General features: G+C 36.5%; 1 protein-coding gene across 3 annotated transcripts in view; it reads left to right on the top strand.

Moving 5' to 3' along the window:
* Positions 1-24,896, top strand: part of TNNI3K (TNNI3 interacting kinase) — a 341,514-nt gene that overhangs the window by 43,483 nt on the left and 273,135 nt on the right. For all 3 annotated transcript variants that reach the window (XM_070467925.1, XM_070467926.1, XM_020877709.2), the window contains 3 exons: positions 4,684-4,769; positions 5,860-5,957; positions 22,924-23,034. In XM_070467925.1, coding sequence (XP_070324026.1) covers positions 4,684-4,769; positions 5,860-5,957; positions 22,924-23,034 — 295 coding nt within the window. The remainder of the gene's footprint in view (positions 1-4,683; positions 4,770-5,859; positions 5,958-22,923; positions 23,035-24,896) is intronic.

Here is a 24,896-nt window from a genome sequence, read left to right as displayed (position 1 = left end):
CAAAATGCTATTTAGCACTCTATACTGATTCAAACCTGTAACGAAGGACATGCAAGTTTGATTCCTGGCTCGGGTCACAGTCCATGGAGTTGCAAGAGTAGGACACAAATTAGCGACTAAACCACCACTACTATTGATTCATTTATGAGTGGTCAAGTCTAATATAAATTTAATAAGTTAAAGAATGATTGTTAAATAAAAAGTCTCTAATATAATTCATGTTTTCAGTCTTATGTAAATAGACATTCATTTGGTGTTTTTTAGAAATAAAACACTGGATGTTAGCACTTTACTTTTCTGTCTATTCAGTATGTACTTCCTTTGCAAAGCTGGTTGGAGCATCAGAGATCAGGATTAATGCTAAGGTCAGTTGCAAGATTCTATCTAGTATGCATATTCCCAAGACTGAGGCACTTAAATGATCTGGGAATTAGTGAGTGGTTTCTATCAAATAGACTGTTGAAAACAACCTGAAACAAGCATTAAGAACAGAGGTGGAGCACACGGTTGATGTTCAGTAGACTCTGTGCCAGACTGGTTGAATATATCATCAAAGCTAGATCATGGAAAAAGAAAGCAATTGAGTCTATCTTTATCTTCTCAGTAAAATGATTTTCAGCACAACCGTTATTCCTTTGGATTTTGTTGTTCTTTTAATCTCTCCAGTGTTAATACCTTCCCCATAATAATGATGCTGCTGGACTTGCATCAAAAAACCATGGTAGCTTGCGCTATGAATCACTGATAGTTGCTCTGAATCACTGATAGGTGCTAGATGTTGAAACAGTGAACTTAAGTCAAAATAGGGAAATTTTGCAGGTTGTCAAATGTGAAAGGTCAAAGAAGGTCAAACTTGGTTTGAAAACTGTGCTAAAATTCTATCAAGATTTACGCTACAAAATGAAAGTCATATATTCACAGTAAACCTGCTAAAAATCAAAATAACGTTTAATAACATGTCATGTAACAAATACTGTAGTAAAGTATTTAATCTCATTTTCTTCACAGCTCTATGTCATATGAATCATTTTAATAATTTTTTAACTGAAGAAAACAAGGCTTGAGGAGGTTAAATAACTTGCTCAAATTGGAGGGGGGAAAAATAGTTACTTAAAAAAACAGAAACAGGATTTCAATCCTGGTGTATATACAATGCCCATGATTTAAGTACTTACACTGCTGAAATGATTTTTTCCACTTTTAAAACATCAAAACATGGTGGGTATCACTGCATAATAATAGAGATACACATTGACAAACTAATTTACTTAAGGGTTTATTACTCCAGAGGAGCTCTCAAGTTCTATCTTCTTTCAGCATTTGTCATATACTCCATTATAGTTAGCTCACAAGAAAGTACTCTCTCCCATTCTCTCTTAGGCTGAAGGTTTTATGTAGTTCTTCACATTTAACAGAAGGCTTCCCTCTCCTGCCCCACTCCAATGCTCTGTGTTCTGTCTTGTATTCTTATTGTGTGTTTCCTCTGCTGGATGATGACAGGACCAAGGAAGAAAAGCCAAAGCAGTTCAGAGCAATCTTCAGTTGCTACTTACAGTTTTCTTTTCCTTTTTATTATGGACACTGAAAGTGAAAATGTTAGTCTCTCAGTCTTGTCTGACTCTTTGAGACCCCATAGACTATAGCCCACCAGGCTCCTCTGTCCATGGAATTATTTAGGGAAGATTACTGAAGCCATTCATTCCCTTCTCGAGGGGATCTTCCCCACCCAGGGAATGAACACAAGTCTCCTGCATTGCAGGCAGATTTTTACCATCTGAGCCATCAGGGAAGCCCATTCAGTTCAGTTCAGTCACTCAGTCGTGTCTGACTCTTTGCGATCCCATGAACCACAGCACCTCAGGCCTCCCTGTCCATCACCAACTCCCGGAGTTCACCCAAACCCATGTCCATCGCATTGGTGATGCCATCCAACCATCTCATCCTCTGTCGTCCCCTTCTCCTCCTGCCCTCAATCTTTCCCAGCATCAGGGTCTTTTCAAATGAGTCAGCTCTTCGCATCAGGTGGCCAAAGTATTGGAGAGTCAACTTCAACATTAGTCCTTCCAATGAACACACAGGACTGATCTCCTTTAGGATGGACTGGTTGGATCTCCTTGCAGTCCAAGGGACTCTCAAGAGTCTTCTCCAACACCACAGTTCAAAAGCATCAATTCTTAGCTTTCTGTATAGTCCAACTCTCACATCCATACATGACCACTGGAAAAACCATAGCCTTGACTAGACGGACCTTTGTTGGCAAAGTAATGTCTTTGCTTTTTCATATGCTGTCTAGGTTGGTCATAACTTTCCTTCCAAGGAGTAAGCGTCTTTTAATTTCATGACTGCAATCACCATCTGCAGTGATTTTGGAGATCAGAAGAATAAAATCTGACACTGTTTCCACTCTTTCCCCATTTATTTGCCATGAAGTGAGGGGACTGGATGCCATGATCTTAGTTTTCTGAATGTTGAGCTTTAAGCCAATTTTTTCACTCTCTTCTTTCATCTAGAGGCTCTTTAGTTCTTCCTCACTTTCTGCCATAAGGGTGGTGTCATCTGCATATCTGAGGTTATTGATATTTCTCCCAGCAATCTTGATTCCAGCTTGTCCTTTCTCCAGCCCAGCGTACTCTTCATATAAGTTAAATAAGCAGGGTGACAATATACAGCCTTGACATACTCCTTTTCCTATTTGGAACCAGTCTGTTGTTCTATGTCCAGTTCTAACTGTTGCTTCCCGCCCTGCATACAGGTTTCTCAAGAGGCAGGTCAGGTGGCCTGGTATTCCCATCTCTTTCAGAATTTTCCACAGTTTATTGTGATCCACACAGTCAAAGGCTTTGACACATTATGGGCCAAAGGGAAGCCCATTATGGGCACTAATTTCCTACAGATTTTAAGAGAAAAATCCAATCTACCTAGCTTTAAAAGCTGAGTTCAGCTCTTCAGAAAACCGGTGTTATTTGAAATCAAAACTATAGAGATGTCTGTGAATGCATTTCCAAATCTGGGCTACTGAGTACACTTTGTTTAGGATTACCTATCAGTGAAATATCTCCAAGACATCTATAATACAATTAACTTTGAGAATTTAGATGTCTGGCTCAGCCTAAGGCCATGTTATTCCAAGAACCAAATTATTTGTATTATTTGTAATTATCTTGTATTTCCAAGAACCAAATTATTCATAAAGTTTCCATTCATACTATGAAATAGGTATACCATTTACAATTAGGCTCATTTGGGTAGACAATTTAAGTAGTGGTGTTTTCATCAGATTTTTTTTTTTTTTTGCATTGTTCATCGAGGTAGCGGAAGGTGCAAGTAGAAGCACGTTAAATTCTTAACCATTTTTCATGAAATCCTGGGCTCCTTGCCATATTAACAATTAGTAAAAATGACTCGGAATTTATTGTACTTCTATGTGTGGCATTCCAAAGTTAGTTGAGGTCTGTTTTTCAATATGAGTAAATGTGTCTATGGACTTTGCTACTGAGAAGTTGAATGTGGAAAGCAAGAAGGCTAAGAGGGTCGAAAATTCTGGAATATTCTTATGTCTCTGAAAACAAACCACTGGACTTGCATTGCTAATTAAAGCATTTTACTGAGATCCTTCAAATTCCCTAGAATTAGAGGCTTCTCTTTTTAGCAGCAGTCTGGAGAATAGCGCCTTTTCTTTTTCTGTTTTAAAATTTCAATAGCTTTTGAAGTTTTTAACTGGGCGCCTTGATAATACTGTTCTGAATTCATAGTACCTTTCAAGTGTAAGTACTTTACGAATGATAATAGAAGGCTTATTCACCAAAGACTTTGCTATCTCACTAAAGCTGCTGGAGATTTAAATGGCAGGAGGCAGCCTGAAATTAACCTGGGAGGCCAAAGATGTGATTTCATATCTACTGAAAAAATGTCCTGGCAGTACCAGTGACCTCAAGAGGTCAAGAATTTTAGCTTTACATTTTTTTCAAAGGCTACCTCTGGCTCTCTAGGGCCCTCCTGGGGCAATGGTCTTTGTTCAGACAAAGTCAAGGATTTCATTAATTGAATCAGTAACACTACTTGTCTTCTCACCTGGGACTGTATCATAGTACCCTATCAGAGTTTAGACCTTCTTTATCTGTGAAATCTGCCCCAGTCAGAGTATAAGAAAATTTTCCTTCAGGCAGAATTTGTAATACAGTGGGACTGTATTCTTGTCTCCAGAATCTTATCAAATGCTACTTTTTTTTTTCTTTTTGGAGAGAATTTCTTGAATTTCTCCATAAATATTATATAAGATATTGCTTGTGAGAGAAATGTTTCCTTTCAAATATCTGTGTTTTCTACTCATACAGAAATTTTAATTCATCACGGTGCCCTGAAAAGTTCAAATTATACATAGAACGTATACCTTGTATGAGAATCATTAATTTAAACTTGATCTCTCAAACTTTTAATATTATTTCTCATGATTTTAATTGTTCATCTGCTGCATTGGCAGGCGGATTCTTTACTGCTGAACCACTAGGGAAGCCCCTCTTCATCTAGAGGTATAATCAAAATTATTTTTCTAGGTACATAAGAATCCTAAAAGACATATTTCTGAATTTGTAGTAACAAATTTCCTATTATAATTTTTCAAATGAGAAAATGATAAACTAAAAGCTGAAATTTGTAATCATATGTAAATTTTTTTTTTTTTAGCTCTGATGATGCCTTCAGTAAAGTCAATTTAAATTACCGCACAGAAAATGGTCTATCTCTACTTCATTTATGTTGCATTTGTGGAGGTGAGTGCTTGGAACTCAATACTCTGTAAACTAGCTATATGTATATATGGTCAGTGATTTGAGCTGCTTAATAGTCTACAAGAGAATTCTATTCATACTTAGTTTTTTCTTTTGCTTTGCTTCAGGTGAAGAAGTAACTAACTTCTAGACAGATATTCCAATTGATTTAACTCTGAATTTAAGTTTTATTGTGTTCCTACCTTGAATCAGGTATGCCTGGAAATTTTTTTAAAGGCATTTTTTTCAGTATCAGGCATGCTAGTCAGGGATTAGGTTAAATTCAGATGCACTTAAAACATTCCCCAAAACATCATCAAGCAATTGCTTCACAATCTGCAGTCAGATATATAGATGGTAATGAATGTCAAAGACAAAATCCCAAAGTGAAATTTGGTCAAAGTGAAGACTAAGTGAAATTTGGTTCATAACTTGTTCTGTTCCATTCATTAAGATATCCCAAGCATCTAGGATGGTGCCTGGCATATAGCAGGTACTCGATAAATTTACTGAATTGGTAAATGAATACTTTTTTGTTAATCCAAGCTACTATGCTTTGGACTCAGTTTTTAAAAGAACAATAATGTATGAGTATTGACTCTAAATATATCCCATCACCACTCTCCAAACAACATATCTTCCCAAATTTAAACCAAATTTACAAATTTACCAAATTTAAACCAAATTTAAACCAAATTTACAACCTTAGTCATTTCCTCCACATTTCTCTGATCTAAATAAACTAATGATGTAGTGATGTTCTGATTTCTATCTAAGCTTTTTCACAAATATTAAATCATTTACTAGGGTGAATGTTTTCATGTTTTTACTTTTTAAAGCATTATTAGAAGAGCACCAAGTAAAAGATGTAGCATGAATTCATTAAAATACACAGCACAAAGTTTTCTAAATATAGTAGAATTGTTCACTAATACGTATTAACTGACAACTCAACAAATGGCCTGCAGAACAGCAGTCTGACATTTTCATACATTGGTGTGATGTTTATCATTCCACTAAAGATTAAGTTAAAGATTTTTAAGTCACTTAGTCTATCTCCACAATTTGACTTTTCTCAATTTTTTTCTCTAAGGCAACAAGTCACATATTAGAACCCTTATGTTAAAAGGTCTCCGCCCATCTCGACTGACAAGAAATGGATTTACAGCCTTGCATTTGGCAGTTTACAAGGTACGCAAGTTTTGTATTAGAACCAAAGATGATGGGCTTTGTTTTTTGTTTGTTTGATTTTTCAAATTAGTGATCATGGAAAATATGCAGGGTGATGGGAGCATATGTTACTGGATAGAGTTCTAGCTACCTCTTTGTTGAGCAGATATCATCAGGACATATTCACTTTATTGCTTTCCATCTTTATCTCATTTAATTCTCACAAGATCCCTGGGAATAAATACTATTATTATCTCAGGGTTACATGGTTATCTAGTGGTTAGCCAGAATTTAAGGTCTAATAGCCTGGATTTCTTTCCAGAGCTCCTTCCAAGGAGACCAAGCTGCCTCAATGTAGAAGGTGATGAAGCTGCATTTGAGGATGAAAGAAGCACATTGAAGCTCTATTTTTCTGCGTGTTTTCCTAGTAAAAAAAATATCTCTAGGGTTCCCTTTAGTTTCTTTCTTTTATTATATTTTTGCTTCAGTTTTTTTTTTTTTCTTTGCATCAGATCTGGGTTTCAACATAATTACCTTTAAAAAAAAAGTGGAATGGATAAGCTGGGATACTCAGTGTTGGGATAGATCCTTGAGACTGTCATAAATATGAGTTTATTCAACATATAAATTAAACATAAAAGCTCATTTTCTGATTGTAGCAAGCTTCTACTTATTCTGTACTTATTACAAACTAAATATCTCACTAGGTTTTATATACATTATTTCTTAACATTATAATAACTTAGTGAGTTTCCTGTTAGTCTTTATTTTATGGAAAAGGAAATTGAAAATTAAAGTTGGATATCTAGACAGAGAAGCCTGGCATGCTGCTGTCCATGGGGTCACAAAGAATCGAACATGACTGAGCAATTGAACAACAAATGATTAGTATCAAGTACAGTTGGCTCTTATTGCATATATTGTTCTTTCTCAATGTCATATGACTCTGTAACAGGATTTTATTCCAGTTTTGTATGTGCAGGTGTGGTAGTGGCTGGGTCAGGGGATGGGGAGGGGGCAGCTGTTTGCTTGTATCTGGATCATTTTCACTTTGCTTCGCAACCCTCCCCCAACCTTTAGAGAGTTTATCTCAAAGGTTGTAGGGGGAGAGAGCTGATATTCCCATGATTCACACTTACATATATTCTTGTGATTTGTCATGCAAATTTCTAATCCTCATACTTTTTCAAGCCCAGTCAATGCTTAGTCAATTGTCTTTAACACCAAAATCACTGCAGATGGTGATTGCAGCCATGAAATTAAAAGACACTTACTCCTTGGAAGGAAAGTTATGACCAACCTAGACAGCATATGAAAAAGCAGAGACATTACTTTGCCAACAAAGGTCCGTCTGGTCAAGGCTATAGTTTTTCCAGTGGTCATGTATGGATGTGAGAGTTGGACTATAAAGAAAGCTGAGTGCTGAAGAACTGATGCTTTTGAACTGTGGTGTTGGAGAAGACTCTCGATAGTCCCTTGGACTGCAAGGAGATCCAACCAGTCCATCCTGAAGGAGATCAGTCCTGGGTGTTCATTGGAAGGACTGATGTTAAAGCTGAAACTCCAGTATTTTGGCCACCTGACTCGTTTGAAAAGACCCTGATGCTGGGAAAGATTGAGGGCAGGAGGAGAAGGGGACGACAGAGGATGAGATGGTTGGATGGCATCACTGACTCAATGGACATGGGTTTAGGTAGACTCTGGCAGTTGGTGATGGACAGGGAGGCCTGGCATGCTGCAGTTCATGGGGTCACAAAGAGTTGGTCATGACTGAGCGACTGAACTGAACTGAACTGAATCATCCTCCAGAACTTGAATGGAGACTGAGTTCAGGGTATTGGAAACAGTGTCTGATGCCAGCTTTTCTGCTAAATGGCAGGGTGTGACAGTAGAAGTGATCCAAGGAATAGGAAGCTGGTGATGGACACTCAAGTCAGTATTGTGCAACCCTGAATCTGACTGTCTGGGAGAGTCTTTCTATATCAGTTCATTTTCCTAAGACAGCATGACACAACCACACAAACGGTTTCTGAATGATTTAGTACTACAATCTTAAGAAAATATATTTCTTCCACTTCTGTTTATGAAACCTAAATTTCCATTTTTAGAGTTTCCTTTGCTCTAGTTTTTCTGTTTTCTTATATTTTACCAAAGGATATATGGACTACAACTTTTCAATAACAAATTTAAACAAATTTATTATCTTAGGACTCAGGTAGGCAAACATTTTTAAGAAGCCATAATAGAATACATGATTACTTATTTTTTAACAAAGGTAAAAACAAATGAAATTTACCATTCCACTGTAAAAATGGAAACAATATAAATTAGTCATTCATGCTAATATTGTATTAAATGTAGTTCTAATTATGTCTTCCCTGAACTACTGAAGTAGGCCTCCGATTCATTTGGGGCTGTAGTTTTCTTCTCCCATATAGTTTTTGATTCTATTTTACTATTATTTTAAATAAAATGACATCTAGACTATTGCAAGAAACATTTTTTCCAGGTGAATTGTTTACATTTTATCCCATCTCCATCATCAGTCTGTTCTTTTTCTGAGTCATTTGAAAATAAATTGAAGACAACATTCCCCATAGCTATGTCTATTGATATCTTTATTTCCAAAGGAAAAGGAAATTCAGTTACATAATCACAATACAGTTATCAAAATCAGAAAATGTAAATTGACACTTTACTTTTATCTAATCTATACTCCAAATTCAAATCTGGTCAGCTATTCCAATACTGTCATTTATAGCTATTAATTTTTTTTTGATTAGCATTCTGTCCAGAATCATATGTTTCTTGTTTTCTTGTCTTTGTAATCTCCTTTAGTCTGAAGGAGTTTCTCTGATTTTCCTTGCTTTTCTTGATCTGAGTATTTTTGATGCATACAAAACAATAATTTTTATGTGGTTCTTTTGAATTGTAGAAATGTTATAATTGAAATTTGTTTTATTCTTAATACTCACAAAAAGAATAATTTAATTTTCAAATCATTTTATTGGCCACATTCAATTATACATCCTCCAATGCTGGGCCTGCCTCAGAGCCAAGTATTTTTCACCAGTGAGGGCATGTCTGCTTTCATTAGTAAGAACAGAGAAGATGATTAGCTTTCAAAAGCCATGTGAATAGTTAGATGCCATACTTTTCTGTCTTTCTTTTTGCTTGGTTGTTTTTTTGAAGGAATCAGATTTATTGAGTTATAATTTATACACAATAAAACTCACAATTTTAAGTGTAAAAGTTGATGACTTTTGTATATATTCGTGTACATCATTGTTATCATGTTATAGGACTTTTCTGTCATACACAAAATTTCCCTCATACCTTTATGCAGTTAATTCCTTCCTCCATGTCACAAGGCCTCTGGAAACCACTGATGCCTTTTCTACCCCTATAGTTTCCCCCTTTTTAGGATTTTATATGAATGCAGTCCATTCAGTTTATTTTATTTTGTGTACGGTTTATCATAATGCTATTGTTGTATGTTCAATAATTAATTTCTTTTATTGGAAAGTTGTATTCCCTTATAAGGATATGCCACAGTTTAACAATCCACCTGTTGAAGGATTTACTGATAATTGATTTTAGATTTTGACTATTATAAATAAACCTGCTATTAACATTCATATATAAATATTTGTTTGAACATATGTTTTTATTTCTCTTGCTGCAATACCTATTAGTGAAATTCCTGGGTCATATACATAGGCTTCCATGATGGCTCAGTGGTAGAGAATCTGCCTGCCAGTGGGAGACTCGAGAGACTCGGGTTCGATCCCTGGGTCAGGAAGATCCCCTAGAGGAGGAAATGACAACCACTCCAGTATTCTTGACTGGGGAATCCCATGGACAGAGGAGCATGGCAAGCTTCAGTCCATAGGGTCGGTCCCAAAGAATTGGACATTACTGAGTGACTGAGCACATACACACATAGTTAAGTGCATGTTTAATTTTAATAAGATGTCAAACTCTTTACCAAACTGGCTGTATCATTTTCCATTTTCATCAGCCATGTATTAGAATTCCAGTTGTTCCACATTTTTGTCAACATTTGGTATGGTAAATATTTTTTTTTATTTTAGCCATTCTATTAGATGTATGTTATATTATCTCATTATGAATATTTTGAATTTACCCAGTGACTAATGAAGTTGAAAAGATTTTCATGTGCTTGTCACTGAAAGTTTTTTTGGTACAGTGTCTGTTCAGTTATTTTTTTCCAATTTTTATATTTGGTTTATTGTTTACTTGACTTGTAAGAGACTTTTATATACCCTAGATACAGAATCTGTGTTGGATATACATTTTACAAAAAGTTTCTGCTGTTCTATGGCTTGCTTTTTCATTTTCTTAACAGTGCCATTTAAAGAAAAAAAAGTAACATGCATTACTTTTTAATTGAGGACTCCAGTGATTACACTGTGAATCCTTAATGTATCACAAATACTTTCTCTTAATATTGGCCTGTGCTTAGTCTCTCAGTCATGTCCAACTCTATGTGATCCCATGGACTGTAGCCCACCAGACTTCTCTGTCCATGGGGATTCTCCAAGCAAGAATACTGGAGTGGGTTGCCATGCCCTCCTCCAGGGGATCTTCCCAACCCAGTGATTGATCCCAGGTCTTATGCATTCACAGTCAGATTCTTTACTGTTTGAGCCACATTGGAAGCCTATGAATACTGGAGTGGGTAGCCTATCCATTTTCCAGGGGATCTTCATGACCCAGTAATGAAACCAGTATCTCCTGAATTACAGGCAGATTCTTTATCAGCTGAGATACCAAGGAAGCCCTAATATTGGCCTAATTCACTCTAAATATAAGACCCTTTCAATGGTATAGTTCCATGTTATCTTCATTCTTTATACTACTTTTGCTATATGTCTTACATCTATACATGTATAGTCTCCAGTATGTTGTTAGAATTTTCCCATTAAGCTTTAATATCTTTTAAGGAAGTAAAAGAAGAGAAAATATCTTTGGTTTTGAGTAGATGGGTTATAATAATCCTATGTATGATTTCCTCTGTACAATGCTTTATGACCATTGAATTTCTTAAATATGTTGTTTGTTATCATCAAATTTAGAAATTTTGACCACTATTTTCTCAAACATGTGCACTAGATTGTTTGATAAACTTCCAAAGATTACCAAGTCTCCATTCAGTTTTTTGATCCTCTTTCTCTTTTTTTCAAAATTTGATTACTGATGTTTATCTAAATTCAAATTATAAGACCATTTATTTGCTGTCTTCCATCTGATATTAATCTACTAAGAATTATTCATTTCAGATGCAATTTTCAGTTCCAGAATTTCCACTTAGTGTTAAAATATAATTTCAAATTCTCTGCTATGGTTACTACACTTCTGTTCATTTATGTTTCCATCAGTTCAGTTCAGTTCAGTGCTCAGTCATGTTTGACTCTGCGACCGCATGGACTGCAGCACGCCAAGCTTCCCTGTCCATCACCAACTCCCAGAGCCTATTCAAACTCACGTCTATCACGTCAGTGATGCCATCCAACCATTTCATCCTCTGGCATCCCCTTCTCTTCCCACCTTCAATCTTTCCCAGTATCAGGGTCTTTTCCAATCAGTTGGTTCTTTGCATCAGATGGCCAAGTATTGTATTGGAGTTATGGCTTCAACATCAGTCCTTCCAATGAATATCAGGACTGATTTCTTTTAGGATTGATTTGGTTGGATCTCTTTGCAGTTCAAGGGACTCTCAAGAGTCTTCTCCAACACCACAGTTCAAAAGCATCAATTCTTCAACGCTCAGTTTTCTTTATAGTCCAACTCTCACATCTGTACATGACTATTGGAAAAACCATAATTTTGACCAGACAGACCTCTGTTGGTAAAGTAATGTCGCTGCTTTTTAATATGCTGTCTAGGTTGGTCGTAACTCTTCTTCCAAGGAGTAAGCGTCTTTTAATTTCATGGCTGCAGTCACCATCTGCAGTGATTTGGGAGCCCCCAAAATAAGTATCTCACTGTTTTCATTGTTTCCCCATCTATTTGCCATGAAGTGAGGGGACTGGATGCCATGATCTTAGTTTTCTGAATGTTGAGTTTTAAGCCAACTTTTTCACTCTCCTCTTTCATTTTCATCAAGAGGCTCTTTAGTTCTTCTTCACTTTCTACATATCTGAGGTTATTGATATTTCTCCCAGTAATCTTGATTCCAGCTTGTGCTTCATCCAGCCTGGCATTTTGCATGATGTACTCTTCATATAAGTTAAATAAGCAGGGTAACAATATACAGCCTTGATGTACTCCTTTCCCCATTTGGGAAATATGTTTCTGTATTTTCATTTAAATTCTTGAGCTTGTCATTAATGGCTGTTTTAAATGCCTTATATATTGTTTCTAATACCTGGATTACTGCAGTGTTTGTTCTTTTGAATGCTTTTTCTGTTGACTACATATTACATTTTTTGTTTTCCTTACGTACCAATTTTTATTGCATGTTAGACATGTGTATTGATGCAAGAAGTCTTCATTATGCCATCTTCCCTTAAAGATGTTGAGTTTGTTTTGTTTCTGACAGTTGGTTTATGTTGTTGGATTCATGTGTTATAGTTAGTCTTGATTTGAGAATGACCTATGAATATGGTTCTTATTTCTAAGGGCTGGATTTGTAGCATCTCACCTGAATGCCTAAGATACTCGATAATGTCTCACCCTTCTGGCTGACTGAAACTCTAAAATCTCCTAGCACTACCATAACCTCTTATTTGCTTACCATTCACCTTTCAGCCATAAATCAAGTGATCATTCCTACATCCTAGAGTCTTTCTCTGTGCTTCTGGAGCCCAACTAAGGAACCTATATTGAATCTCCATGCATACTTCTACAGTCCTCTCTCTGTGCAACTTCTTTTTCTGTTCAGTTTCCCTGTTCCTCAAATTACAGCCATTTTATAATCTTTGAACTCACTCACTCATATTCAGTTATGTCCAACTCTGCAACCTTATGGACTGTACCCCACCAGGCTCCTCTATCCTTGGGATTTTCCAGGCAAGAATACTGAAGCGAGTTGTGATTTCATCCTACAGGGGATTCTCCCAACCCAGGGATCGAACCCGGGTCTCCTGTGGCTCCTGCATTGGTAGGTGGATTCTTAACCACTGAGTCACCTGGGAAACCCATAATCCTGGAAATCTGATCTTTATTCTCAACTCAGTAAACCTACCTTTCTACCTTCTTTTCTGTTACAGGCATAAAGCCAGGGAAATCATGGAATATTGTGGAGGCTTACTTTGTATCTTTCCCATCTCCCAAGTTCTTTCTTCATGTTCTTTATTGCCTGAGAACAGTTGTGTCTTATATTTTGTTCCATTTTATACATTTGACCTGTCACTAGGGAAAATCCATACAGGTTATGCTATCATCACATATATTTTTAGATTCCCTCTAAAATTATCTCAAGTGAACCTGGAATATTAGGTCCATGAATCAAGGTAAATTAGAAGTGGTCAAGCAGGAGATGGGAAGAGTGAACATTGACATTTTAGGAATCAGTGAACTAAAATGGACTGGAATGGGTGAATTTAATTCAGGTGATGATTATATCTCCTACTGTGGGCAAGAATCCCTTAGAAGAAGTGGATTAGCCCTCATGGTTAACACAAGAGTCCAAAATTGGGTGCAATCTCAAAAATGACAGGATGATGTCTGTTCCTTTCCAAGGCAAACCATTCAATATCACAGCAATCCAAGTCTGTGCCCCAGACAGTAATGCTGAAGAAGCTGAATGGTTCTATGAAGACCTACAAGACCTTCTAGAACTAACACCCAAAAAAGATGTCCTTTTCATCACAGGGGATGTTAATGCAAAAGTAGGAGGTCAAGAGATACCTGGAGTAACAGGCAAATTTGGCCTTGTAGTACAAAACGAAGCAGGGCAAAGGCTAACAGAGTTTTGCCAAGAGAATGCGCTGGTCATAGCAAAGACCCTCTTCCAATAACACAAGAGAAGACTCTACACATGGACATCACTGGATGGTCAGTACCAAAATCAGATTGATTATGTTCTTTGCAGCCAAATATGGAGAAGCTCTATACAGTCAGCAAAAACAAGACTGGGAGCTGACTGTGGTGGCTCAGATCATGAACTCCTTATTGCCAAATTCAGAATGAAATTGAAGAAAGTAGGGAAAACCACTAGACCATTCAGGTATGACCTAAATCAAATCCTTTATGATTATATAGTGGAAGTGACAAGTATTTCAAAGGATTAGATCTGATGGCCACCCATTGTCTGTATAATAAAATTCAAAGTCCTAAATTAGATATTCAAGATCCTTTTTTCACCATTTTGCTGATTTCAGTTTCCAGACTCTTTTCTTGCATTCTCTGAACTTCCAAAATTAATGGCTTTCAAATTTAATGGGGCTAACTGCAGGTTTAACATTAATATTTCCCTCTCCACATCACAATGATCTAATTTGGTATGAGAATATAATTTTCTTTAGCAAAGAGTTAAGGCAGTTTTGATGCAAGCAGTCTAAGGCTACATGTTAAGGATTATAGTTCAAGTCTTCCAACTCAAATTGTGGTGAGAGAATCAGCTGCATCTGCCTCAAATGAGAGATTTTGGGGAATGAAGAATCTTACTCTCTATTCAACCAGAATGTGCTTTTTTTTAAAGAAAAGAAAAATACCACATAACAGGTTTGCAAGCTAAAGTTTGAAAAACACTGTTTTAGATTACTCCATTCTTCAGATTATATACTTTTCATACATGTGTTTTTTTTGTTGTTATTTGTTTAAAACCAAGAAAATTGAACCTTCTTAAGCTTTCTCAAACAGATGTTACTGTACTCTCTTTTGGGTTTCAGTTACAAATTCATGTTTCTTTTTTTTTTTAATCACAGCTCTTATAATTATTAATTTGTATATTTCACATGTGAACTTTGAGCATTGGTCTTTTTGTTTGTTTGTTTCCTCAATGTATACAAACTGTAAAACATCCTTGATAAATACTTTTTAGAAATTAATGGGTGCTCAAACATTAGTACAAACAATGCTTGGTATTTATTTATGCAATAATGTACCTTAATAAATACTGCCAGCTTAAAAGCTACACTATTCTTGTTAATATATCAGTTCTGAGACTTAACAGTGTATATCTTAGACAAATTGCCCTCTTCCTCTGTATCTCTGAAATGGAGGAAATATAATTTCTGATTTCATTGTGTGGTTTACAGCTTTAAAAAGGAAAAACCATGTGTGGTATGACATGCAGCAAAATACCTAGCACATAGTATTTAATAAAAGCTAATTATTATTGTTGAACTTTTATTTCAAAAATGACTTATTAGAGACATACTGTGTCATTCATACTGTTCATGGGGTTCTCAAGGCAAAAATACTGAAGTGGTTTGCTCTCCTTCCCTTCTCCAGTGGATCACATTTTGTCTGTCTCCTGAGAAATCTGTAGGCAGGTCAAAAAGCAACAGTTACAACTGCACATGGAATAACAGACTGGTTCCAAATTGGGAAAGGAGTACCACGAGGCTGTATATTGTCACCCTGCTTATTTAACTTATATGCAGAGTACATCATGCGAAATGCCAGACTGAATGAAGCACAAACTGGAATCAAGATTGCCAGGAGAAGTATCAATAACCTCAGATACACAGACAGATGATACCCTCCTTACAGCAGAAAGCGAAGAACTAAAGTACCTCTTGATGAAAGTGAAAGAGGAGAGTGAAAAAGCTGGGTTAAAACTCAACATTCAGAAAACTAAGATCATGGCATCCAGTCCCCTCACTTCATGGCAAATAGATGGGGAAATAATGGAAACAGTGAGATACTTATTTTGGGGGGCTCCAAAATCACTGCAAATGATGACTGCAGCCATGAAATTAAGATGCTTGCTCCTTGGAAGAAGAGCTATGACCAACCTAGACAGCATATTAAAAAGCAGCGACATTACTTTACCAACAGAGGTCTGTCTGGTCAAAGTTATGGTTTTTCTAGTAGTCATGTATGGATGTGAGAGTTGGACTATAAAGAAAGCTGAGGACTGAAGAATTGATGCTTTTGAATGTGATGTGTTTTCATCACACTGGAACCTTTAATAATTCATATCTTTTGTGAAGATGTATTCAGAAGTATTTCAACAAAAGCCATGAAAGTATGAACTTTCATGAGCAGTTATTATAGAATTAGGTCAGTCTTGGGGTCAGTACTTTAATATGAATATATAAACTTATACTTGTAAGGATATGGTATTTACTAACATTTCTATATACTTATACCATTTTGTACTCATTTCAATTACATAAGATAGATACAAGAGAGGTATTAGATCCCTTTTCTGTGAAAAGCACAGGGTCATGGCTTGCACATGAAAGGCAAATTTTTCTAGTAGAAAGGTGCTTGGCAGTGGACAGTAACATATCTTATTGAGAAAAGTATAGTATTCAGCCAGGAGACCTAAGTTTAAATTCCAGATTGATTTTGATTTGCTGCTGCTGCTGCTAAGTCACTTCAGTCGTGTCTGACTCTGTGCGACCCCATATATGGCAGCCCACCAGGCTCCCCCGTCCCTGAGATTCTCCAGGCAAGAGCACTGGAGTGGGTTGCCATTTCCTTCTACAGTGCATGAAAGTGAAAAGTGAAAGTAAAGTTGCTCAGTCATGTCCGACTCTGTGTGACCCCATGGACTGCAGCTTACCAGGCTCCTCCATCCATGGGATTTTCCAGGCAAGAGTACTGGGGTGGTTTGCCATTGCCTTCTCTGGGTTTAGATTTAAATGTCCATTTAAAGAAAACATTCTATGTTATGGTATGGCAGTTTATTTCTTGAGTATCAGACCTGAAAATGATCTAGAAGTACAAGAAATTTATGAGGAAGTAACACTTTAAAAGGAAAAAAAAGGTAGGATTGGTCTGGAGGTGCTGTCAGACCACAGTGCAGGCTTTCTGGAATTTCTACCAGCCCAGTGGGATCTCCAGAGCAAACTTTGGCCTAGGAGTGTCTCATTGAGTGGAAATGGTTAGGTTCTTTTACTACCACCTTTCTCAGCCATTGACTTGGGGTCACCTTGAAAAAATCATAATCTCAGCTCAAATGCTGCAGAGAATCCTGAAAGAGCTAGCTGAGGGAGGCTGCCACAATCTCCTGGCACAATCTTCTTGAAGGGGGATCTCAGTGGTACATCTCTGCATCTGCCAGGCATGGGAAAATGCTTCTGGTTTTATATTAAATGAAAAAGAGATTACTCACCTCTATATGTAATATGAGTTCAATTGTGTACTTAATAATTGATAATAAAAATTATGTTTCAAACATTATGATAAATTTATTACATTATTTGATTTAATCCACACAACTCTATGAGATTTGCACTGTTATTAACTTCATTTTATAGGAAAAAACTTATCCAGAGCTCAAGAGGTAAAGAAATGCAGGAAGTGGCCTTTAGTATGGAAGCACAGATTTGTTTGCTATACTAGTCTGTGCTCTATTTAGTTTTATGGAGGTACATACATAGGAAAAAGAATGAAAGAAAATAAATACACACATAAATAGTGATAGTGATTATATGGTAGGTTTGTTGTTGCTTAGTTGCTAAGTCGTGTCCATCTCTTTTGTGACCCCATTCACTGTGGCCTGCCAGGCTCCTCTGTCCATGGGATTTCCCAGGCAAGAATACTGGCATGGGGTGCCAGTTCTTTCTCCAAAGGATCTTCTTGACCCAGGAACCAGACCCATGTCTCCTGCATTGACAGGTGGATTCTTTACCACTGAGCCACTGAGGAAGCCTATATGGTAGGATGTAGGTTATTAAATGTTTTGTTCCTTTATTTTCTACATTTTCTACTGTGAGATACTTAGATTATCTATTGAGGCATAACAAACTACCCCAAAATTATTTTTATCATTCAATGATCATTTCAGAAATTCAGACATGATATAGTGGCAACGGCTTTATGCTGCTCCACCATGTGTAGGGCCTTAGCTGAAAAGACATGAATGACTAGGAGTTACTCCATCAACTGATGAATTGGAATCCTCTGGAGATTCCACTTGTCTGGTGCCTCGGCTGGGATGACCATAAGGCTAATCTTAGGTGGGTCATTAGATTGGAGAACCTATATGTATTGTACCTTCTCATGTGGCCTTGGATTCTGTACAGCATGGCTACCTCAAGTTAGACTTCTTAAATGGTAGCTCAGAGCTTCAAGAGCAAATTTTCCAGAAAATAAGGAGGAAGTTATGTGGTTTTCTGTGACCTAGCCTTGGAAGAAATGCAGCTCATTTCTGCCATACTCTTGGTCACAGTCCACCCAGATATGAGGGGAAGGAATATAGATTTTACATCCAAATGGAAAGATTGTAAATGAATGCTTACTATATTTAATTAATAAAACTTCCAGAGGATATGGGGCTTCCCAGGTGGCGCTAGTGGTAAAGAACCCACATGCCAATGCAGGAGAAGTAATAGACACGAGTTCTATCCCTGTGTTGGGAAGATACCCTAGAGAAGGAAATGACAACCCACTCCAGTATTCTTGCCTGGAGAATTCTAGTACAGAGATGCCTGGTGGGCTACAGTCCATAGGGTCACAAAGAGTCAGCACAACTGAAGTAACTCAGCATGCACACACCAGAGGACATATTTCCATAATCAGAAAAAAGTAAATTTAGATATTAAACAATCCCAGTTTTTTTTTTATTATGGAATAGATTTGGCAAAAACCCGTGTGTGTGTGTGTGTGTGTGTGTGTGTGTGTGTGTGTGTATTTTTAATTTATGTAATTTGGTAATAGAGAATCTGAGCTCTCTTATACTAATACCTACATTTTCTGGATTTATCTATAATAATTGTAGGGTTAATAAAAGGCAAGATAGTAGATCCTGTATTCGAGTTTTGTGCATAGGAAAATGTTGAAGTTGCTACCACTATAAAAATTTTTCATCGGTTTACATAAATCTTCAAAGGTCTATTGTACCCTTAATTCTGTTTTTTCAACTAGATTGCTGGGCTGATTTTGCTGTCCAAGCCTCACTCTTTCACACAAAGATTTTCCTTTGTTTAAAAATCATAGGTGTTTCACACTTGAAAGTGTTACACAGGCTTATTTATCGCACACTTTAGAATGCTTCTGTGTATCCCACTAAATAATAATGATGTAAATTTGCCTGGCTGAAAGGGAAAACCTAAGGGAAAGCCTGTCAGTCCCCCAGAATAATATTCCCAAACCACATCTTGAGTCTTTCTTTTAAAACACTTACCCTCAGACACTTTTTATATATTACAGAATACAAGCAGGAAGTGAGGTCATCTTTATAATATTTTAAATTTGCCTAATGCTTTTATTTTCTATGAATTTCCTTTCCAGGAGATTTGCACCAAATTGCTGAATTTTTAAATTATTCCATCAGGAAACAATATTCCTATAGAGCAGGAGAAAAATGTTTGGCATGTGTCAATTAAATACAACAAAATGCAATAAAAGTAAATCCTCTCAATTTTTTCCTTGAGATTGAAACCAAGGAAAAATCAGTGAAAACACTATGGATGATCAAAAGTGAAGCATGGACTTTGGACTCAAAATTTAGTTTCAACACTTACAAAGTATTTCTGGTTCTGCAAGAACTTTAAATTCTTGAGCCTGACTGTCATCAACTATAAAGTAGTTCAATTCTGTTCAGTCACTCATTTGTGTTGGACTCTTTGCGACCCCATGGACTGCAGCACGCCAGGCATCCTTATCCATTCACCAACTCCTGGAGCTTGCTCAAACTCAGGTCCATTGAGTTGGTGATGCCATTCAACCATCTCATCCTCTGTCATCCCTTTCTCCGCCTGCCTTCAGTCTTTCCCAGCATCAGGGTCTTTTCCAATGAGTCATTTCTTCACATCAGGTGACCAAAGTAGTGGAGTTTCAGCTTCAGCACCAGTCCTTCCAGTGAATATTCAAGACTGATTTCCTTTAGGATTGACTGATCTTGCAGTCCAAGGGACTCTTAAGAGTCTTCTCCAACACCACAGTTCAAAAGCATCAATTCTTTATCCCTGTAAAGTAAGGATAATACTATTTTTCTTATAGGTAAATTGTGAAGTTTTAAAGAGGTGTAGATTAAACATTTTACTTGGTACTTAGCTCATAGAAAATGATGTAAAAGTAGCAATGGTTATTTTATTACATTTTAGCATAACTTGATAGAATTGGAGTTCTATTTTTATAGTATTTAACAAAAATATATTTGGATCAATCAGAGGTCAGCTTAAGAAATCCAGCCGAGATATAAAAGGGTGATTTATTACTTCTAAGTTTTAACTTCACTATTTGCCTGTTCTGAAGGAATCATAACATACTTTCTCTTAAAATTCACAAATTCCAGCTAAATAAGAGGACATACAATGTCAGGTGAGAAAAAGATGAATGTGTATTTACAAGAATCTGCCCAATAGATAAATATTTCATATGCCAAATGATTTTCATATAATTTATTTTAATTTAGCCTAGTATGATACTTGTCATAAGGTATATATCCCTTAATAAATATTCATTGAATTAAAGAATATCCATCTTTTTACTGAATTATATGAGTTTTTCATATATTAAATATACAAACCACTTGTCAGTTTTATATGTTGTGAATATTCTTTCTCCAATTTGTCATTTTCTTACAATATTGTTTTCCTCGTGCTTTCATTTGCTTGTGTTCTCTCTATTAAAAAGATTATTTTATGCTTAAAAATGCCACCTTCATCTTTTTACATTTAGATATTTGTTCATCTGCAAGGAAACATGTTTTAAGGTGATACCTCTCCCATTTATCTCAGAGACTATTCATGCAGGAAATGGGTGTAAAGGGGTTATGTTACTTGCCTTAGTTTATATGGTCATTAGCAGAGCTTGGATTCTAACCAGGGAGGCTAATTCTAACACAATCTTAACCCTGCATTGTAAGTATCCCAATTTAATATTTGAGAAACAGAACATTTTATTTCTACCTCAGAAACTGCCTTTTCCTGTTCTTCACTATATCCGTGCCATATCATTTTACTGCTATCTATTACACTTGGAAAAAATTTGAATACCTAATACAATGGCCTGCAAAACCCTACAAGCCCAGATGCCTTTGATCTCATCTTGCACAATACTCTTTCCGTCTTTTATTTTTTTAACCTCGTACTCAGCACTGACCTTAAATACTCTAAGCTTATTTCCGTCTTATTTCTGTGAAGAGTGATGTTAGAAATAAAGAGAAAAAATGTGAGAGGTACTAGTGAGTCAAAACCAGCAGAATTCTGAAACTGATTGAGTTGGAGGGACTCAAGTTCATTTGGAATGAGAAAGTGCCGTTGATGTAAATAAGGAATGCTAGGAGATGACAGTTGGAAAACACTTGGAAAATTATGAATGGTTTTCACAAGAGCTTTTGAGTTTTTAATTTGAGATGGTGTTGGTAGTCAGGATATATGGAATTTGGACTTAGCAGAGAAGTCAGGACTGAAAATGAAGTTATCAGACTGTGTAAGAATAACCAAAGGTGGCAGTTAGAATGAGAAAATAGCTTGGGGCTACACTCCTAAATCACTCGATTTTTGGAGACAGAAAGGATATTGATAAAATTAGCTTACTTCAGTGGAAAAATGATGGGGTTTTTTCATTTGTTTTTGTTTTAGAGTGGAAAAAACCTCAAGTCTGTAATTTGAGCAGAAGGAACCACTGGAATAGTAAAGGAAGATGAATTTTTTATTTAACTTTCTTTCTAGAGCAGGTAAACAGTGAAGGATTTGGAAAATATAACATTAATCTTGCTATCTGAAGTACTTTGTCAAAGTTGTTTTTTTTTTTTCTCACAATTTTTATGACTGCCAGACCTTCACTAATGTGTGACAGCATTAAGAAATCAGACTTTGTTTTCTAATGGGAGGATTTTCTTAACGGACAGTATTTGAAATTATATGCATAAATGCAATGGCCTATCCCATAAACACTTGGCTTTTTTCCCACTGGGTGTGTGACAGTTGATGGCCAAATATTATAAAGTTATGGTTTGAATTCTCCCTTTGAGGAAGTGAGTTAAACATGAAGCCCTTTCTTCACATTCCCTTCCAGATCTGGAATTCTGTGAATATGTGACACTCCACATTATTCTTTTGAAAGTTCTGACTTATAAAATGAGGCTTATAGTAATTTTTCTTGAGATCATTTAGATAAATTTTATTTTTAATGTGTTTTTTGTCAGCAACTATTTTGAAAGTCTCGCCATATGCCAGTTTAAATGTTAGTGCATATGAAAGGTTAATTACATAATAAAAATTCAATGAATGTTCATTTCTATTAATGTTATTAAAAAGTATCATGTCTCTCCAAAGACAATGGAGAGGAGTACAATGCAAATAATAGTATGAAGAAAATAATTTGGTCATTGCATAAATTACTCTAACTTAAATGCTCAAACAGTGCTTCAGACATTTTCACTGAGTGAAAATATTTTAATGAGTCAAGTTATTAATAAGAAAACCACCACTGATTGATTATATATAGAGTCCATGACATCATGCTTTAATTATGTATTGGACCCATGACACATATGTGTTAGAGGAGAATCAATTTCTGAGCTACCATGAAATGGTCCACTGCAGCCCGTTCAATAGTGCAGTTGCTGGAAAAAGCATACTTATTGGAGTGACCTACAAGTAAGATTGAGTTGAGTTTGCAAGTGTCTTACTGTAGGTAAATGTCCTTTCTGTCTTTCATGGTCAAGTGGTAGAAGATTGATTATAACTGAACAGTCTATCATCTGTTCCTACATTTCAAGCATCTGAGAGCTGCTCTTTACTTTTTCATGTGCTCTGTTGCTAGAAATCACATTTAAGTTTTCTTTGGGTGCCTAAACTGGCTGACAGTCAGGGAATCAATATATCCTGTTGCACAGTGTTCAAACCTGCTATTAAGAGAAAAGTAACACTAAAGATGTGTTTCCTTGCAGGATAGTGCGGAATTGATCACTTCTCTGCTTCACAGTGGAGCTGATATACAGCAGGTTGGGTATGGTGGCCTCACTGCCCTGCATATTGCTACAATTGCTGGTAACCTAGAGGTAAGTCACACCATGGTCACCTGCAAAAACAAATCTGCCTGTTTGGAATCTTGTTTTTAACTGTTTTCAAATGCTGACTTTTGAAATTCTAGGACTTGGTTTAATTTTAGCTAATGAAGCCACACATTTTGAGGGAGACCAAAATAAGCTGTATATATGTTCTTTTGATAGTAAATTCAGTCTGTTTTGTAACAGTGTAATCAAATATTAATATAAAGATGGCTAGATACATAGAGGCTATATAGCATTGAGAGACTTCCCAGGTGGTACAATGGTTAAGTATCCACCTGTCAAGCAGGAGGCACCAGAGATGCAGGTTTGATTCCTGGGTCAGGAATATCCCCTAAAGAAGGAAATAGCAACCCACTCCAGTATTCTTACCTGGAAAATTCCAGGGACACAGTCCATAGAGCAGCAAAGAATTAGACACAACTGAGCAACTAAGTAGCTGCATATAGCAGTTATTAGAAACAGATATTGGAGTCAGGCAACTGTTGCTACCACTTGCTATATTTACCTCAAGGAAGTTACTGTGCCTTCAAACATCTGTTTTCCTCATTATAAAATAGAAATGATAGGCCCATAATAGTGATTAAATCAGATGATCCATATAAAAGACTTTGCAGATTGCTTCACTCAAGGTAAGGACTCTGAAAAATTATTCAGTAATTCATTCACTCATGCATTATTTGATTTATTAAGCATCTATTGTACACCAGATATTGTTCTAGTTGCTGAGGTGACTGTAACAATAAGACAGGAAATATTTTGGAATTTAGTTTTAAAGACCAAAACAAGCAATAAAGAAAAAATTATTATGTAATGTTAGTTGTGAATATAAGAAAAATAATAAAATGAGGTAAAATGAAAACAGAATGAAGAAGTAGGCACCATTTTAAACAAGCTATATAGTGAAGCTATGATTGATATATGTAATAGTACCCGCAGAGCCCTGAGGCAGAGATAGCTCAGCGTATTTGAAGGGCTCAAGTAAGCCAAAGTCTTTAGAATATATGAGCTGGAAGTGATGGACGTGAGGTCAGGTGACGGTCACAAATAAGACTGCCAAGTGTTTTAAAGGCCATAGAAGGGACTCTGGCTCTTATCTCAAATTTAATTGTTGAAATATTATTTTATATGTGAGAGACACTTTAATTTGCATTATTTAATTTACTGCAGAAATCCTCATGAAATAGTTTTTTATCATCACCGCCATTTAATAGATATAAAACCAAGGCTGTTATACAGTAACTATCTTTACAGATTACAAAGCCATGGAAGAAAAAAAGGCCATGTTTGGGATCCTGGTCATTTTACTCAAACTCCCATGATTTTCACATGCTATTGATTGTGGTACCTACATATAACGTGTCTGACTCTTTGCAACCCCATGGACTGCCAGGCTCCTCTGTCCATGGGATTCTCCAGGCCAGAATACTGGAGTGAGTTGCCATTTCCTTCTTCAGGGAATCCTCTCGACCCAGGGATCAAACTCAGGTCTCCTGCACTGCAGGCAGATTCTTTACCAACTGAGCTATGAGAGAAGCCCAAAGTGAAAGTGAAAGTGACTCAGACCTGTCTGACTCTTCGCAACCCCATGGACTATATACATAGCCTGAATTCTCCAGGCCAGAATACTGGAGTGGGTAGCCTTTCCCTTCTCCAGGGGATCTTCTCAACCCAGGGATCAAACCCAGGTCTCCCACATTGCAGGTGGATTCTTTACCAGGGGAGCCACAAGGGAAACCCATGTAAACTCAACATTGTAATAAATGAGCAGTCTTGTGTCTTCATTATTAAGTCATTATCTATTTCTCTCTTTTAATCATATTGCAATTTAAGGTGTACCTTCCTCACTAACA

Source organism: Odocoileus virginianus, chromosome 5, assembly GCF_023699985.2.
Source record: "Odocoileus virginianus isolate 20LAN1187 ecotype Illinois chromosome 5, Ovbor_1.2, whole genome shotgun sequence".
Lineage (NCBI taxonomy): Eukaryota > Metazoa > Chordata > Mammalia > Artiodactyla > Cervidae > Odocoileus > Odocoileus virginianus.
This window is presented reverse-complemented; position numbering and strand designations above follow the sequence as displayed.